Source organism: Populus alba, chromosome 1 (assembly GCF_005239225.2).
Source record: "Populus alba chromosome 1, ASM523922v2, whole genome shotgun sequence".
In the NCBI taxonomy this organism is placed as follows: Eukaryota; Viridiplantae; Streptophyta; class Magnoliopsida; order Malpighiales; family Salicaceae; genus Populus; species Populus alba.
In genome coordinates this window covers 33,760,889-33,777,977 of record NC_133284.1, presented here as the reverse complement: position 1 = coordinate 33,777,977, position 17,089 = coordinate 33,760,889, and the positions used below count along the sequence as shown (strand labels likewise).

General features: G+C 31.9%; 2 protein-coding genes across 3 annotated transcripts; both read right to left on the bottom strand.

Annotated features, from left to right (window-relative positions):
* Positions 1–715: 715 nt before the first annotated feature.
* On the bottom strand, positions 716–2,994 carry LOC118055452 (transcription factor bHLH113). Of its 2 annotated transcripts, none has more exons than XM_035067366.2 (5): positions 2,346–2,994; positions 2,136–2,267; positions 1,961–2,026; positions 1,700–1,798; positions 716–1,442 (listed from the first exon to the last, which is right to left on the bottom strand). In XM_035067366.2, exons 1-5 carry the CDS (start codon positions 2,685–2,687, stop codon positions 1,404–1,406), a joined length of 678 nt encoding a protein of 225 aa, XP_034923257.1. In that variant the 5' UTR covers positions 2,688–2,994; the 3' UTR covers positions 716–1,403. The 2 variants fall into 2 exon arrangements, with proteins under 2 accessions (XP_034923257.1, XP_034923256.1); XM_035067365.2 differs by having other exon boundaries at positions 718–1,446.
* Positions 2,995–15,672: 12,678 nt separating this feature from the next.
* Positions 15,673–16,403, bottom strand: LOC118055453 (LYR motif-containing protein At3g19508). Its single transcript, XM_035067367.2, has 2 exons — positions 16,026–16,403; positions 15,673–15,921 (listed from the first exon to the last, which is right to left on the bottom strand). The coding sequence occupies exons 1-2, from the start codon at positions 16,218–16,220 to the stop codon at positions 15,868–15,870; spliced, it is 249 nt and encodes an 82-aa protein (XP_034923258.1). The 5' UTR covers positions 16,221–16,403; the 3' UTR covers positions 15,673–15,867.
* Between the last annotated feature and the right edge of the window lie 686 nt (positions 16,404–17,089).

Genomic DNA, 17,089 nt, shown 5'->3' with positions numbered 1-17,089 from the left:
CTTTTTCAATTCCATCATTTAATGTGAAGTTATTATTAAATTTTATTATTCAATATTGAGTTGATGGTAAATCAATTTTTAAATTTTTTATTATATAATCAAATAAGAAAAACTAATCCGACCTAGTAGAATCTATAACTTGGATCGCAACTTTAGTAGTTTATCTAAATATTAATTAAAGAGTTGAATTGATATATTTTTTATTATTTTTTTAGCTTTTTTTTCAAATTCTATAATTTAATGATATTTTTATTGAATTTTATCTTTTAATATTGAATTGATAATAAATCAATTTTCATATTTTTATTATATAATAAAATAAGAAAATTAAATCAACCCAATAAATTGTATAACTATGATTACGAGTTTGACAATTAATTAAATATTAATTAAAAAATCAAGTTAGAATTTTTAAAATTTAAATTGTTATACCGAGTTTAATGATAATGCTACAAAACTTATAACCAATGAGTCCAATCCACAATCCACTTGTAAAGGGTATTTAAAAAATGATAAATTTTAAAATGTTTTATACTTAGAAATGTATCAAAATAATATTATTTTATTTTTAAAAAAAAATATATTTTTAATATTAACCATAAAATAATTAAAATAAACATAAAAAAATTATACTAAAAAATATTTAAAAACACAATTCAACCTCATCGTAAAACACCCTCCTTATACTGTACAATCAAGGTAAGCCTTCCTCTCTAACCACGGACCGCTCTACCTCAAGGTTGAGAAGGTTTGAACCTCATACCACCAGTAAAGGTCGTATGTTTTTTTTTATTTTTTACCCTTCACCTCACTAAAGAGGTCCAGGACCCTCGAAACCTTAGCAAACCGCGAATATGTTCATCAACTAATTTTAGCTTACTTTAAAAATTAGACGTTCAATATAATCAAAAGAAACAGTTATCTAGCAACCGTCCCATCTTATCAGAATTCGCATTGATAACTGGTAAACCCTGGAAAATTTACAGGTGTAGGCCATGCTTGCAAGCATCTATGCCATAAAGGCCACACGCATCCTCCCACTCCAAAACGAGTAGAGAAGCATCCTCCTTTTTCCCTTCTCCACTTTTCATTACCCTTCCAAAACTTTCACCTAATTTACATAAAAAAAAGTAGGCAGCAAACTCTTTTCGCCAGAAGTTCAATTTTTTTCCATCATGTAGGAGTCCTTATGAACTTTACTTCCTGTATTTTTACCCTTTCTTGACCTTTTTCCAACTTTAGCTAGCTAGGATCTCAAAAACTTAATGGTTAGTTAGTATAGATTCACTGTTTACTTGATGAGAATCAGTTCCCCATTGTAGCGGGTGACCAGAAATCAGCTCCATTGCTGTTTGCGACGGGTAGAGTGCAGTCCACGGAGACCAGACACAACCCTCTGCTCCTCAGATTCTTTGTCGATTCCTCTCCTCCCTTTTCTCCGCCTTCCTAACATTGTTTAACCATAGTTAAAAAAAACACAGAAGCCATGTCAATATCAATACTGATAACAATCGACTCTTTACCAGAAAAACCATAATTGTTTCCCCGTGGTCAAAATTTTTACTTTACCTGTGTACTCTAGTCAAGAAAAAGTGGGACCTACGCAAGGTGGACCCACATGCTATGATGTTGATTCATATGGTCGGTTTCAAGAGAGGGGAAAACAGGACAAAAAAGTGATGTGTACTTTGGTACTTACAGGTAGGTTTTGCAGGTAAGGAGTGCACAGAACCTTAACCTGATCCTGTAGGAACCTGATGTATCCCATCGCTTCATGGAGCACTGATGCTGTGTCTGTCTGCAAAATTTCAATTCCCAATTACATCGTTGCTTAAGATGTTGGCAAAGCCAATCTTCATCACCCAACAAAGAAATTTAAAAGGACTCACTATAAAGGTTGCAATTAAACTTGACTAGATTAAATATAGATAATTAGCTTAATCTTGTGTATTTTTTGGACCTTGCCAAAGGGTGATACAAGCTCTTGCAATGCAGCGATTCTGTCTCCTAGCTTCTCTCTCTTCACCTATCATTACAAAGAAATTGTTGATAAGTACCATTCAGTCAAAAAGAAAAATATATGCAACAAGCATGCAGGAATATCCTAGAAAGTAAGAAAAACTATAAACCTTGACCTTTGCATTTGCAGTTGATCCGGGATTCTTAGTTTCGGTCCTTTTGCTGTTTCTCTGACTTAGAAGAGGAGTTTTGGCTACGGTGTTGGTGCACTTCATTGGTACTTCTTGGCTTGACCCGTTTCTTTTTCTCTGCGAAAGAAGCAAATATAAAGAAAAGACCACGAGGAAACCCCAAAGCAAATTAGGCAAATTCAATCAGGCACTCACATTTGATTTGGAGATGGTACTGATGACATTAACACTGTTGCAGTTGTTGTTGCAAGATGAAGCAGAAGACGAGTCACTGCATGTGACCCCAGAGATTTGAGGTAGAGGGGTAGTTTTTGTTTCTTCACTAAACATCACAATTTCACTTTCATTTCGATAATTGTATCCCCCAAAACAAAGCATTGTGGGAGACTTTTCAACGGAAGAGAAATGGAAAGCATGGGCTACATCAACACCCGCAAAATCATCATCATCATTAGAGAAGAGCAATTCAGAGAAACTAGGAGGATTACCCTCTGGTACAAGATGATTCCCCTCGAAAAAACTCTCCCTCCCAGCCATCTAAAGCCAAGCCTAGAACCACAGAGACAGCGCGGAACAGATGGTGTCCTTCAATATTTTTCGTGTGAGTGTGGTGGTGTGGTCGATCACTGGTCAGGGGAGAAGAGGTAGCAACAGTTGCCTTAGCGAGAGTGAAGCGACTGCTGTGTTGTGTAGTATGGTAGTGAAGCTTGTCGGGGTAGGGGTATTTCCAAGATCGGCTTTGGGTTTTGGTGTGTTTCAGTCAAACACACCTAGCCCGAGAAAACCGTGGTTTAGTCCTCCAAAGCATTTGGTTTGGTTAAAAGCCAGTTAGATTTTCAACTTTTTTTTTTAGATATAAATTAGGTATTCAGATGAGCTTATTATATAAGCCTGTACTGTTTCTAAAATTAGTAAACTCAAATTAATAATTTTTAAAAAATAAATTTAAAACGTTATAAAAATTTTTCAGAATTAATTCTCAATTTTTTTTTAGTTTAACATTGACCAGCTGCGTGCAACTAATTCCACGAGCCCTTTAACGACCATCTTCAGTGACCATCATATAAGCAACTTAGAACTCAAATTTAAAATCATAAAAATAAACAAACTTTTTAATTCCAAACTCTTACTACTAGCCATCGCCTAAATGGTTAATTCTCAACTTTCATTGCTCGGCTTGGAGACCAGACGAGTCACGACCAGAATGTCTTTATTGAAACTGACTAAACATCATGCCGCGAAAAAGATAAAAACATAATGCCGCGAAAAAATTTCTTCATCTAGCATCTCGGTACTCGAACAAGGTTAACACTTAAACTTTTAAGAATAAAATGTGTAGGACGGGGTTAAGTGTTAAGCCTTTATTTTCCCTTCACTCTTAGATAGATGCCAAACATGCTTAAGGTGATTTAAAATGAATTTTAATTTATATTTTTATTAAAATTTTTAAAAAAATTAATTGATATTTTTTAGAATTTTTTATATATTAATATTAAAAATAAATTTAAAAAATAAAAAATATCATCTTAATATTTTTTCAAGTATTTTTAAATAATTGTTATTACCTTCTTAAATATCATCTCAATAAAAGAGCTATTAATCCATTAACATTTATTTTTCTCTTAATTTAAACCAAACACAAATATTAGCATGTAGTTTTAATTAACTTAGCACAAATTTAAGAAAGTGAGGATTATATATGAATGGCAGTCTTCGGAAACTTACGAATCATTTGGCTCTTGTAATTGGAACATCTTGGAATATTGTTGACCAGATAAGATTTTGAAACAAAAAAAATCTCATGGACACATTTTGTATTTCTCTTGATTGACATGTGACTAAACAACTACCCTTCCTCTAATCACTTGTCTTAGAAAATTTTTGAACTAACCTTCTTCTAAGCATTTGTCTTAGAACTAGTTCATTTTTAAATTATTGATAAAAGATGTCCTGATCATCGAACTAACCTTCTTCTAAGCATTTGTCTTAGAAATATATATATTTTTACATTATTGATAAAGATGTCCTGATAAGACAAAATATATAAATAAAAATATTGGTTGGTCTTTCGAACTAGCTTCCAATTTAATTGTTATTGATATTACTGTTGCCTATTAAAAATTGAGGAAATATATGTAAGAAAGTGTTTAGTTACTGTTACATGAAAGAAGAGATTGAGACAACCCATATAAAAATGTGTTTGGTTAATGAGATAAAAACATAAAAATAAATTTATCTCTCAAATAATTTTGAAGTAAGTTTATATACTTCCCAAACATGAGGTATGAATGCAACATGCCTCCAAAAACAATATTTATCATTTTATATTTCTAAAATATCATTGTAAAAATCTAAATTTTTTAAAAAAACTCAGGTGTCAACTAGGACAAGGCTGGAGTCACACTTAAGATTGACCATTAACCATTAACCTAAGTCAACACAAAGACAAAATGGTTATTATTATAGTTTTAAAACCCAACTCAAGCTAAGGCCTGAGTCATATACCAAAAGGATCAACATAAAATAAACATAGTTATTACTATAGTTATAAAACTTAATTCAGAGGTCAACTTGTCAAATCAGTTCTAGTATTTGACCAGGTCAGGTCGAGTCATTTATTTTTTTGTTTTCCCTTAAATTCAGGTCAATCTAGGTCTCGGATCAACTTATCAAATCAATCCTAATTCTATAACTAAGGTTATTATAATATTATTCATTTCAATACTCAAATAAATCAAAGTAAAAAAAAAATCTAATTATTTTTTCTAAATACATAAGTTTAACAACAATACATATTGAGAATAAAATAGACTTTTTCACATTTTATTAAGTTTTATACATCATAACCAAATATGATACAGAGACAATTATTTTTCTTATATATCACTACCAAACATAGTTTCGTCTCTATCTTTTTTCTTTTTTTTTTGTCTCCTTTATCTCCATTTCTTCTATCCAGAGACAATAACCAAATGTTACCTATGAATTCTCATGGATAAAACAATTTGAATGCTTGATGTTGGTTCAATTCAAAACCAAACTAGAAAAGAATTTATTATGAGGTGTAAAAGTAGATTAAAGATGTTTCAATGGCCAGAACTGAAGCTAAATAGTTTGTGTTAGAAGTTACTTAATGTTAATGTTATATGGTTTTTTTTAACGATGAGCTCAATGATAATTTCATCATTTAAATGGAAAGATTGACAATAAAAGACATTACTTGTGTTAAAATGAAATGCATATGTGAATGTGAGTGAGATTGGAGATGTTGGACACTTTGTTGGGCTAAACAAAAAGGCATGTGAAATTGTGAAAAATAGGACACATGCTTACAACTTTTCATTGTTTTCAAAACTAATATAAGACTATCCGTGATTGATGTAGTAATGGACCAATAAAAAAAAATGATAAAAAAGCACATGTAAAAAAATATTTAGGAATTTACCATACTTGATCAAGTTGTAGATAGTATATGCGATATGAGAGTCATAAATAACATCTAAGAAACGAGATTTGTATTCATTATTTGCGACTCAACTAAAAGACATATCCTGAGATAATTTTTTTTACCATTAACTCCCTGCTCAAAAAGACCACAATTTCTATAATTTAAGTAATCAATTTTCCAGCAACAAAACATAATTCACATAAGCAACACATAACGTCTTCAATCATAGGTAATAAAATTATACAAAAGATTAACATAACATTCTATTAAAATTAAACTAATTAGGCATCTATTCATATTTCTCATAATATATAATAACATGTAATTATATCTAATAATCACCCTAACTCATGGAAAGACAAGCACTATTGGATGGGTTTAGAACGTCACCCCAACTCGTTTAACTCGAGATCTGTAATATCCGTGTAGGTGTGAGGAGAACTAGTATCACCCCAGCATATGGATGGACCTAGAATTCTCATGGATGGGCCTGGGATGATCGTGGACGGACCTTAAATGCTTGTGGGCAAACCAACATCTCCAACACTCTCATGATAAGCAACTTTATCTTCTGTTAATACCACTTTACGATGCTCAACCTTTTGAAGTCCACCACAACATAAATTAAGCATAATGTTGACTACAATTCATCCTATCTCATTGACACCTTCACAAATAGGCATTGTTGCTTTATGAGCCTTCCATACCAACTAACACACACACACACACACACATTAAAAACTAATTAGTAGTCATCATCAATAATAACATTAACAATATTTAATAAATATTGTATGTTAAACAATATTGTATACCAATCAATTCTTTATTAGATATTGGGGCACATAATGCATTGAATTGCATAGATCCCTCGAGAAACACGACTAGGTAGGTGTAATAAAACGTGTATTGGATATATATCATATTGTGTAGATATTTACATCAATCATCGAATGTCGCTCCTTGAAAACACAATCTCTGCTAGCATTTCAAAGATCGAGGTAAAATGTATGAGTCACCAACCAATTCTCCTCGTGCTTACCCTAATTACTAATATTATGTAGCTCATAACTTGTATCAATATAATCCAGTATTTGCCTTGATAGTTAAAATTATTGCATTGTCCAATCTAGGCAATGTATCTCAATAATGAACACACACAAACACACATTAAAAACTAATCAATAGACATCAATTATGATATAACATTAACAATATTTAATAAATGCTATATGTAAAACAATATTGCATGCTAATCAAATCTTGATCAGATATCGAAGTGCATAATGTATAGGATTGAGTGGATGCCTCGAGAAACGCAATCAGGTAGGCAAGATAAAACTGGGGGTGATCATTTTCGGTTTGGTTCAATTTTGAACTAAAAAAACTAACCAAATTGAAATTTATATTTTTTAAGATTATAACCGAATTTAACTGACCATTTTGATTCGATTTGTTTGTTTTTTCTTTCAAAACTGGCTGAACTTATTTCCATTTAATTGGGTCTTTTCTTATTAGGCTTAAGATTTTCTTAGGATTTTTTGAGTTTTTTAGACAATGGCCCTAAAAGATGTATTGGAGTTCTTTTTTTGCTTTTATTTGTTATTGTCCATTTTACTAATGTGAATTTAAGATTGTTTATCAAATATTCTTCTATTTCAATGAGGTTCTTAACAAGCAATTCTTCAAACACAAACAAATAAGTTTTTTAATTTTATTTTTTTCTACTCTCTCCTTTCCTTTTGTCTTTCCTGCCTTCTCAACTTAAAAAATAGGCTAATGTGCCTATTTTAAAACATACATGATGATAAATATAGCAAAGGCATTCCAACATGAATATTAGGTTTGTAGCTTTCCCCATATCAAAAGATACAAACCCATGTATAATAATTTATGATGTTGCACCTCCTGCTATATGGTTGGTAACCTGCAAATTCAAAAACCCATAGAACTACAGCATTAATACAAGTATAAAATGAAAAATCAATTGTCTCTTTCATTTGTTTTTCATGTTAAACATAATTAACATAAAATAAATTTTCCACAAGAAAAAGCATATTCCACTTAGAGATTCAAGCCAACTCGAAAATTCATAAGAAAAAAAAATCACATTTGCAACATATCAATAGATTAAACAACAATAATCGCCCTTATTTACATCAAATATATATATAAAACAAAGTTACCAACCTGCATAACAGAGAGTAGATCTTTCCTCTTTGGCAAAGCTTCAAGCTTTTTGTTATCTAACAACAATGAAATTAAAAGAAAAACAAATAAAAAAGGTTCATAATGAAAGATAGCAAGAAACAATAAAAAAGAACATCATCTACTATAGAAAGAATACATACTAAAGAATAACAACTTGAGAAAAGTAAGGATAGATGTTATCGTCAATATTCTTTGCAACACTACCAAGCTCCACGTCATCAAACCTTTCATTTGCATTAAAGTATCCCATTATACTTAAACCTTAAGCAGCATAAAACTTCTCTATCTATTCACAAACAATTGAAGAAACCCATATTAAATTTCTCAATGAATGAAAAGTAAGAGCAAGCAAGAGATGAAAAAGTACCTTGGTTTTTCCATTTTTAACCGCACCAAACTCAAAGACCAGAGATAGAGATAAAAGGGAGGAGAGGGAGAGGGGATTGTGGGGGAAAGATGAGCAAACTAAAAAGGGAGGGGAGGGTGGTTGTGGGAGAAAAGGAAATTAAAGGAATAAGGTTTCATAAAAAAAACATAAGCGTTTTATACCTAGGTTTGTTTTAGGGTTGAAACTTGAAACTAAACTGGTCTGGTTTGGTTCAATTGGTTTTTGATTTTTGAAGCCGAATTGAACCAGTTTTTTTTGTTTTTCTATTTAGTTATTCCATTTTTTTCTTTATTAGTTTTTCTCGGTTTAATTAGTTTTTTTTGTTTTTTTTTATCACCCTTAAATAAAACAATATGTAATTAACAAATATCATCTCATGTAAGTATCTGTGTCAATCGTTAGATATCGCTCCCTAAAAACACGATGTCTCCTAGCATCTCAAAGATCAAGGTAAGATGCAGGAATTACTAACCAATCTCTATCACGCTTACCCTAATGACTATTACTATGCATCTCAACATAATCTAGTATATGCTGAGATAGTCTAAATTGTTGCATTATTTGATATAGACAATGCATCTGAACAATATCAAAACAGTGTAGGAGGACTTATACTAACAAAATATTAGATTCGTTACGCATATAAACGAATATGAAAGTATCAAGTCCGATGCTTTTGAAAATACAATACATTGATAACTCATACCTATATGGTCATCATGTGTCCAACTCCATTTTTTTTTTCATTTAATTTATATAAATAACCTGCTGATTAAATTAATTTTATTTTATTATTATCTAAAATTAATAGATAATAACTTCTGAGTGAGAATATTAATCATCTTATTATCGCAACCATGTAGATATCCAATGTGAATATACTGATCAAAATTATAAATCATTATCGGAAATTTTAAATTTTAAGCTAGTATAATCTGATTAGGAGCTGACTTGATCAGGTGTTATGACGAATGAAAATGGTGAACAGCTACAAGACAAGGTACGCTTTGAAGTCGCGTGCACACTCGCACTATGTACAAATTTGGGGGTTGTGATTTCTGTACTTCCCTTTCCTTCGGTCCACTCAGTGTTTTGAAACCTGGACCGGCCCGGCGGGTCGACCCGCGACCTGGCCGACCCGGGTCTAGGACTGGTCCGGGTGGAGGTAAAAACCCATTTAGGAGTTAGCCCGGTGAAACCCGATCAACCCGGTCAATCCATTTGACCCGTGACCTAATCACTTGACCGGGTCAGTGACCGGATCGGGTTTCAAAACTATGGGTCCACTGCTTTGCTGCTGTTTTTTTTTTTTTTTTTTTTTTGTGATCTCAATAATGGGACGGTATTTTTAGAGCAATTGTGCTTATCTCGGATGAGTTTGCCCATATTAATGCTGTGTCTAATAAAGGAACTACCCTCGGCGTTTGTTTATATTGATTTCGAATATATAATCAGAATTTATTAAGACCATCTCGAGGAGGCAATGCTAAAATAGAATATCTGTAAACAACAACACTCCTTTCTGCTGCTGTCGGGAGTCAATTGGGTTTTTTTGAAAATGTAATCGAGGGAGTTTTTTAAAATATTTTTTGTATTAAAATATATTAAAATAATATATATTTATTATTTTTAAGATTAGCGCATCAAAATATTTTAAAACATACAAAAAAAAATTATATTTTAATAACAAAATTAAAATTTTAAAAATCATAATTTGCATTGCATTCCAAAACATAAAAAAAAAATATTAATTACATGCATCCTAAACTAAAAGGGCTTTAATTACCTCTTCGCTTTTCTTCATTAACTTTTTATACTAGCCGACTCTATTTTCCTTACCCTTATTATCTATCTGACATATAATAATTCGTTAAGAGTTTTATAGCTTCCATCTATCTTAGATTCCATTATTGTTAATCTTTAAAAAACATGAAAATTAATTTTATAAAAATAAATATTAAATAATAAAATAAAATAAAAATATAAAATGATCTAAAAAAAATACTAAAGTCAACCGTTGTTAACTTTTGAAACCCATGGTTTAGTGAAAAAAAATACTAAAAAATAAAATTAAAAAAAAATACAATAAAAAAATCCAAAACAAAATAATCATCAATAAAAATAATAGAAGTAAATTTGATATGAAGAAAAAATTAAAATCAAATGATGAGGAATGAAATTGAAACAAAATTTAATTAGTGAAAGGATTAAAAAATATCAAAAGAATGATGATTAAATTTAATATAAAAAATAAATGAAATCTAATTGTCATGCATGAAATTGATAAAAAAACAATTGATACAAAGAAGATAAAAAAACAAATAAATAACAATAAAAAAAGAAAATTAAATTGGATATAAAATATAAATGGTCCATGGCTTTTTTTGGGGACAAAGGAAAGTACTCTCTGCAATACTTTCACTGTGAGACTTAATTTATGTTAATAATAATTTGATATACTGTCTTTTTTTAATAAAAAAAATTGAATTAATCCATAATTAAAAAAAGAAAGAAAATAAAGAACAATTCCAGGTATAAAAATATATAATAATATTTGATAAGACCGATGAAATTTTGAAAACAGTTTCTTAACGATCAAAATTACAATGAAGTCTTGTTGCTTGGTGCTTGTATTTCTCTCTCTCTCTTTTCTTTTTGTGTGTTGTTTGCAGTGCTATGAAAAGTCCGATTGTAATCGTTTTCTTGTTAGATTTATGTTATTTTGTTGATATCTTTTATTTTAATAAAATTTTTAATCACGTAATGAAACAAACTTGTCAACTTTTTTTTATTTCATCACTTTTTAAAACCCGATGGACCAAAATTTTATTAATATTTTTAGATAAAAAAACTAAATCTTTGGTTTTTCTGCTTTTTTGAATATATATATATATATGGTTGTTTTGTGTGGAATGCAAAATTTTAGTGTCAAATTCAAAGAAACACCTTGAGAAAAGAAATTTGTTATGAGTGATAAGCTAAATGTGATTAGTTTTCTTGGATTTGGTTAGAAGAAATTTAGTCTTGATGCATGAAAACTAAGCTAATATGGTATAAATTAATAACCTTAATTAAATAATATTTTTGTCAAATATTGATTTAAATTTTAAGTTCAAATAATATGTTAATAATCAATAATTTTACATGATCCCAAGAGTGTTAATTTATATAGATTTAACTGTAATTGGTAATTCAAATTAAAAAAACACCATTATCTAAATGATTTGCTACTTTTAATGAATAAGTTTCTTAGAAAAATATACAAAAATTTTCTAAATCAAAAGAATGAAATGGAGCTAGTTAAATCATTAATTATTAATCCTTGTTGTTTTTATTAGGGAGTTGGGCTCAATTTAGGCACCACACTTGAGCCAAAGTGCTAGACATACGCTAACACACCATGGGTTATAGCCTTGCATTTAAATATGAGGTAAATTTTATAGATCATGTACTAAATGGGGTTTAACTCAACAATGTTCAATTTGAATTGTTCATGAACTGAATAAAGGAGGCTTTTCATACTCATGTGTACTCATTTTAAGGAAACCTAATGATCATAACTTAAGAGGCAAAATTTAGGTGGGAAAGCTTACCTAATCTTACTATGCATATTATGATTCTTTCATAATTTCTAGTTAGCTATCGAGCTTGTTAGAGGATTTTGACTTTTGGTTAATTTATCTACCATATTAATCATTGTGATTAGCATGTACCCATTGCATTAGTTGTAGTTGGCCAAGTAGTAAGTTAAGACAACTTCTTCTTGGCCTAACATTTTCTTTTAATCAAGCGCGTGGCTGAATTCAAGCGTAAAAGGTCAGGAAATTCACCAGACCCACTTAGCATTAAGCTTAGCTTATAGTTGAGCCCAGGTGTATTGGGTCCGACAACTCGCTAGACTCATGCTAGCATTAACTGATCGAGCTCTTCCTTTCTTGGCTTGGGATGGGAATCCCTCTTAAAAAACTAATGGTGATAACCCTTAGCTATCAATCTCTCAATTTTCTTTTTCAAGACGTAACACTCCTCTATATCGTGTCCTTTATCTTTATGAAATAGACAATACTTCTTGGATGCATATATATTTTCTAGACCCACTTAGCAATGATCTCAACTCATAGTCGAACACAAGTATATTAAATTTGGTAGATTGTCAGACCCACGTTATCATGGGTTCAGCACATGCTCGAGCCTAAGTATATTGGGTGTTGTAGTTTCGCCAAACCCATGTTTGCTTGGGTTATTACCTTGTTATGATTTAAGGTTTTTTTTTTTTTATTATTATTATTAAAACCTCATAAATAGTAAAGTCAAAAACACTGACTCATAACTTTCTAATCTATATATCTTTCCTTAATTTTATTCAAGATAAACTTCCATCTTCATTGGAGGTTCACATGATTTTTTTTACAAGTAATTTCTATTAAATAAAGTGCATAGACCATAAAAAATTAAAATGTTTTGTGTTTATCATACAAAATAAATTTTAAAAAACTACACAAACTATTTTAAATATATATTTAAAAAATATAAATAATTCTTATATAAATTTTGATACAGAGATGGTCTTCACTTTCATATAAAAAGATTATATATATAAATATATATATATATATATATATATATATATATATATATATTCGCTTCTATATCCATCTTTATAATATTAAAAATCTCTATGATGAACTAATATTTTATCAGTATATCTATTTACAAAAAAATGTTGAATCAAGGAAAACATATGGGCATAATTTTCTTGAATTCTTGGGTTGGTTGGGTTAACACGCGCTCATCACAAACACGCCCTGATGGGGGCGCACTTGGTATGGCCAAAGCTAGACCCAGTCACGGGTAGGCTTCACGGTATGTTTAGCCTAGGTGTGATGGGTTTGGCACTGGCCAAACCAAAGTACCGATGGGCTAGCCAGGGCCATACCCCATATATTGTTGGGTCTAATGCTGGCTAGACCTAATTGCTTTATAGGTCTGGCCAACGCTAGACCCATATTGGGGATTGGCGTTGTCAAACCCAATGTTTAGGTGTGTCATATGGCTCCATACCCGGCTTCTGGGTTTAAGAGGTGTTGCTAAACCTAGTAACGTGGCCTGATGCGTTGACAACCCAACGAGGTGGGCCTGATGCGTTTTTCTTAAAAGTGTCAAACTCAAGGATTGTTTTCATCACAAACCGGGTATGGTCGGATTCGCTACACCTATGAATTCAAACATAATACATGAATTTAATGTTGTCAATTCTATAGATTTATATAAAATTTTAGAGGGTTTATTTATCAACAAATATGCTTAATTAAACAAGTTTACACTCCATTAACACCATTAAATATATTAAAGTCTTTCATGGCCCGTGATATCTCCATGTTTTAGCCGGATAAAATGAGTTGAATACAACTCAAAATATCACAAAGATAAAATTAACTTCACTCTCTCATCTTCATAAAATGACAAGACTCATGATGAGTTATAAATATACCATGAAACCAACAGAACAAAGGTTCGCAATCTTCATTTTCTACTACATATATATTTTTGGAGCATCTCTCTCTAGAGTATTATTATATTTTCTTTCTCCAAAAAAATACTTAATTAAAAATAAAAAAGTCTTCACCTCTATCAAAAGAGATCTTTTGCAAGTACTAGCCTTCAGCCACCATAGTCTATCAAGCACCAAGTATAAGTTATCAACCATATTATTAAGAATAATGAATAAGATTGTCAGGATTAATTTATTAACCGATTATCCAACTTGAAAGCCTTATTTTTATACTACTTAGATTTTTAGGACTCGATCACTCTCTATTTATGCCTAATAAAACTCCATGATGATGAATATAAGAATCATCCAAGGATGTATTGAAAAAAGAAGAAGAATAATTTAAGAATAAAAATAATATAAGTTAAAATAAAGCATCAACTAGCTTTATATTTATCCCAAAAGAATGATCCTGAAACTAGTAAAATATTCATTAAATTTATAAATTTACTAGATTAAGTTGTTTATATATATAGAGTCAGTTTGATATTGTAGTCACAATTATTTTTAAAAATTAATTTTTAATATTAATATAATTAAAACAATAAAAAAATTAATTTTTTTTTATATTAAAAAAAAACTTTTCAACTATAAAAACAGCCACAACAGACGGAGCAGTCGCAACAGACAGCGCGTGAAAAGTCCCATCGCAGCCCACCAAGTTATCCGGTTGCTAGTGATACATATTCCACTTTCCAGAGCTTCTGCTAGCTGGCGACGACGAAAGAGGAGACACATGAAGGCCATGTGGCAATTATGTTAACCATAAGAGACACTCGGAAACATACCTATAAACTAGAGCTGCGGTAAGGATATAGAGATATGGAGAGAGACTGGCAGTCAATTCCTTTCCAACATTTCCCATCTCATGACGCGCCTTTCGACGCCTCGTTGCTCGCTTGCCTTCGATAATGTGCCTTGTCCCTCTGTTTAGTTCCTCGCTTCGATGTTTTATGTTAGCCCTGGTTGATGGTTACTGACGGGATTGCCATGGTTAACTTCATAAGAGAGAGAGAGAGAGAGAGAGAGAGAATAATCACTTTGGTCTTGAAGGTTGCAAGTTTCATCTTGAGTTTCTGGAATGTGGCTTCTAATAAATGAAAAATGCACAAGGATTTGTACAAGTGATTTCACTAAATACACAGGAGCTTATGAGTTCAAATCTCACCTGCTTTGTGTCGCATGCATTCAGTTTCATCCTAAAAAAAAAAAAATGAACATGCCAACGATCCGATTGATGTGTTCGATATTGAGTCAATAGAACAGAACTTCACAAAAATAATTGTTAATATTGTGTGCTATAGAAGAGTAGAAAGAGAGATCAAGAAGATTAAAAACTAACCTCCGAGGAATACATATGAAAGATTAAAATGTAGCCTTTGGACAGAATTGATGGGGTAAATGCTAACCAGCGATCCTTGATATTCAGACGAGGAGGTTAATTTAAGCAAGCCATGATTATAAAACAAGGGTATCATATATATCAGATTATCAGTCAGTATCGCCTTGCCCATCAAACTGGTCACGTAAATCAGTCCCATTACCAAGGAAGTAGAAACAGAAGATAGCTGGGACACAGAAAGTTTACGACAAAATGAAATGACCAGTCACATTATGAAGGCAGGCAACTTGTATTGTAAACCATATTATTATTAAAGCATAAAACTGTTGTCTTAGGAGCAGTTGGGAACTCGGTCCAAAACAAACATTTCACAGCAATTTAATTTTTTTTTTAAATTTAATTTTTTTTATATTTTTAATGTGTTTTGATGTATTAATATTATAAATATATATATCAAATAAAAAACACTTCCAACAAATATTATGTTCCCAAAAAACGCAAATGCACTATACTTTTTTCTTCTGTTTTTTAAGAAACAAATGTACTATACTTCTTTTTTAAACACACGGAAGAAAACTACACTAGATCAAAATGAGATGCTTCATTCAATCGACCATGATTATTGATCGTAACAATCTGTCGCTATTCGGCAAGCATGAATATCTTAAAATTATAGAAATAAGCACAAAAATGTTGCGTTTGGAACCCAAAAGGAAGCGTGCCTACTCACTGAGGCATGGCATCGAACAGGTGGCAAACACACTCATTGTTCCTTTTTCAGCCGCAACAAATTTCCTTTAGCTTATTAGCAGTTGATTCATCAACCGAATACTGCACCAAATAAATGTACCTCCGTCAAAAAAGATCTCTTTAGAGCGATCATAACACACATATATAGACATTAGACAAGCATTAGAAGCATGTAAAAAAAAGACCTTGTTGAGAACCCATAGGGAGTGGTTATATGCTCGAAGGAAGAGCTCGTCGAGGAATTGTGAGTCACTGACTTCGACATCTCTGTAGTTGACGAAGTTTTCGCGTGCGTATTTAGCGTAATAAGGCCTTGAGTCCTTTGGTAACCGCCTCACTAGCCGAAGAACCTGTCCATACACTCTCAATGCTTTCTGCATCTCTTCGAATCGTTGACTGCAGTTCCTGGCTTCCTGCTCTTGAGATGCCGGTTCGCTGCTATGCTGCTAGAAGTCCAAGCCTTTGTATCTCGTTATTGGGCTCTACTCAATTAGTGTCGGCCTGGTAATGGACATGAGTGTGTAGATTTGTAGGTCCAAAAAGAATGTGCTCGCTTATGGGCCTTAGAGCAACGTTTTGTAAATCACGTAGCCTTGCCGTCAGGATCCTCTTTATTTTTTCCCCTGGGTAAAACAACCTGTCCTCGGCCTTACAAAGCAACGGCAGGCCGATCAGTCATTTTGTTTTCTAACAGCAAACCACGACACTATAAGAAATGTTACAATCTCCAGACGAGATATATACAAGAAGAGTTCAAGAAAGAAAATGAGAAAAATCTGATGCATTTAATGCACGTGAAATCAAACACATTAAAAAGTGGTTTCTTATAATTCCAAGTTGGCATGCCCATTATCTCTCGTTCTGTCTTCGAAACCTTATGTAAACCGCAAGAATCAACCATTCTTCGCAGTTTCCATCTCCCAAACAGTCGCTATACAAACTAGTAGCCAAACCCAAGACATTTGCCACGATGATGAACATTTAGATATGTGAGCTACCTAACTCGGAGGAGGGGGCAAGCCAGGCTCACCGCTCATCTTTGAATTGGCGAGTCCGAAAACAAGTCGTGTCGAGTCAACTCGAGCCATTCAACGCAAAGTTGAGAGAACTGCCTGTTTGAACTCGTGTTGAAGAAATTCAACAAAGTCATACCACCGAACTCAACAAGTGCTGCTATTTATTTGCTGCCAACAATCTAGAAATATTTTCTTTGACTAATTGTAAATATCACTTGTATAAATAGATGTAC

Coding starts and splice junctions, on each gene's coding strand:
- LOC118055452 (XM_035067365.2), bottom strand. CDS start 2,687: ATGGCTGGGAGGGAGAGTTTTTTCGAGGGGAATCATCTTGTACCAGAG. Junction 2,027..2,135: donor GATCAACTGCAAATGCAAAG/GTCAAGGTTTAT, acceptor TTGTAATGATAG/GTGAAGAGAGAGAAGCTAGG. Junction 1,447..1,699: donor CTTACCTGCAAAACCTACCT/GTAAGTACCAAA, acceptor AAACAATGTTAG/GAAGGCGGAGAAAAGGGAGG.
- LOC118055453 (XM_035067367.2), bottom strand. CDS start 16,220: ATGCAGAAAGCATTGAGAGTGTATGGACAGGTTCTTCGGCTAGTGAGG. Junction 15,922..16,025: donor CCCTATGGGTTCTCAACAAG/GTCTTTTTTTTA, acceptor TATTTGGTGCAG/TATTCGGTTGATGAATCAAC.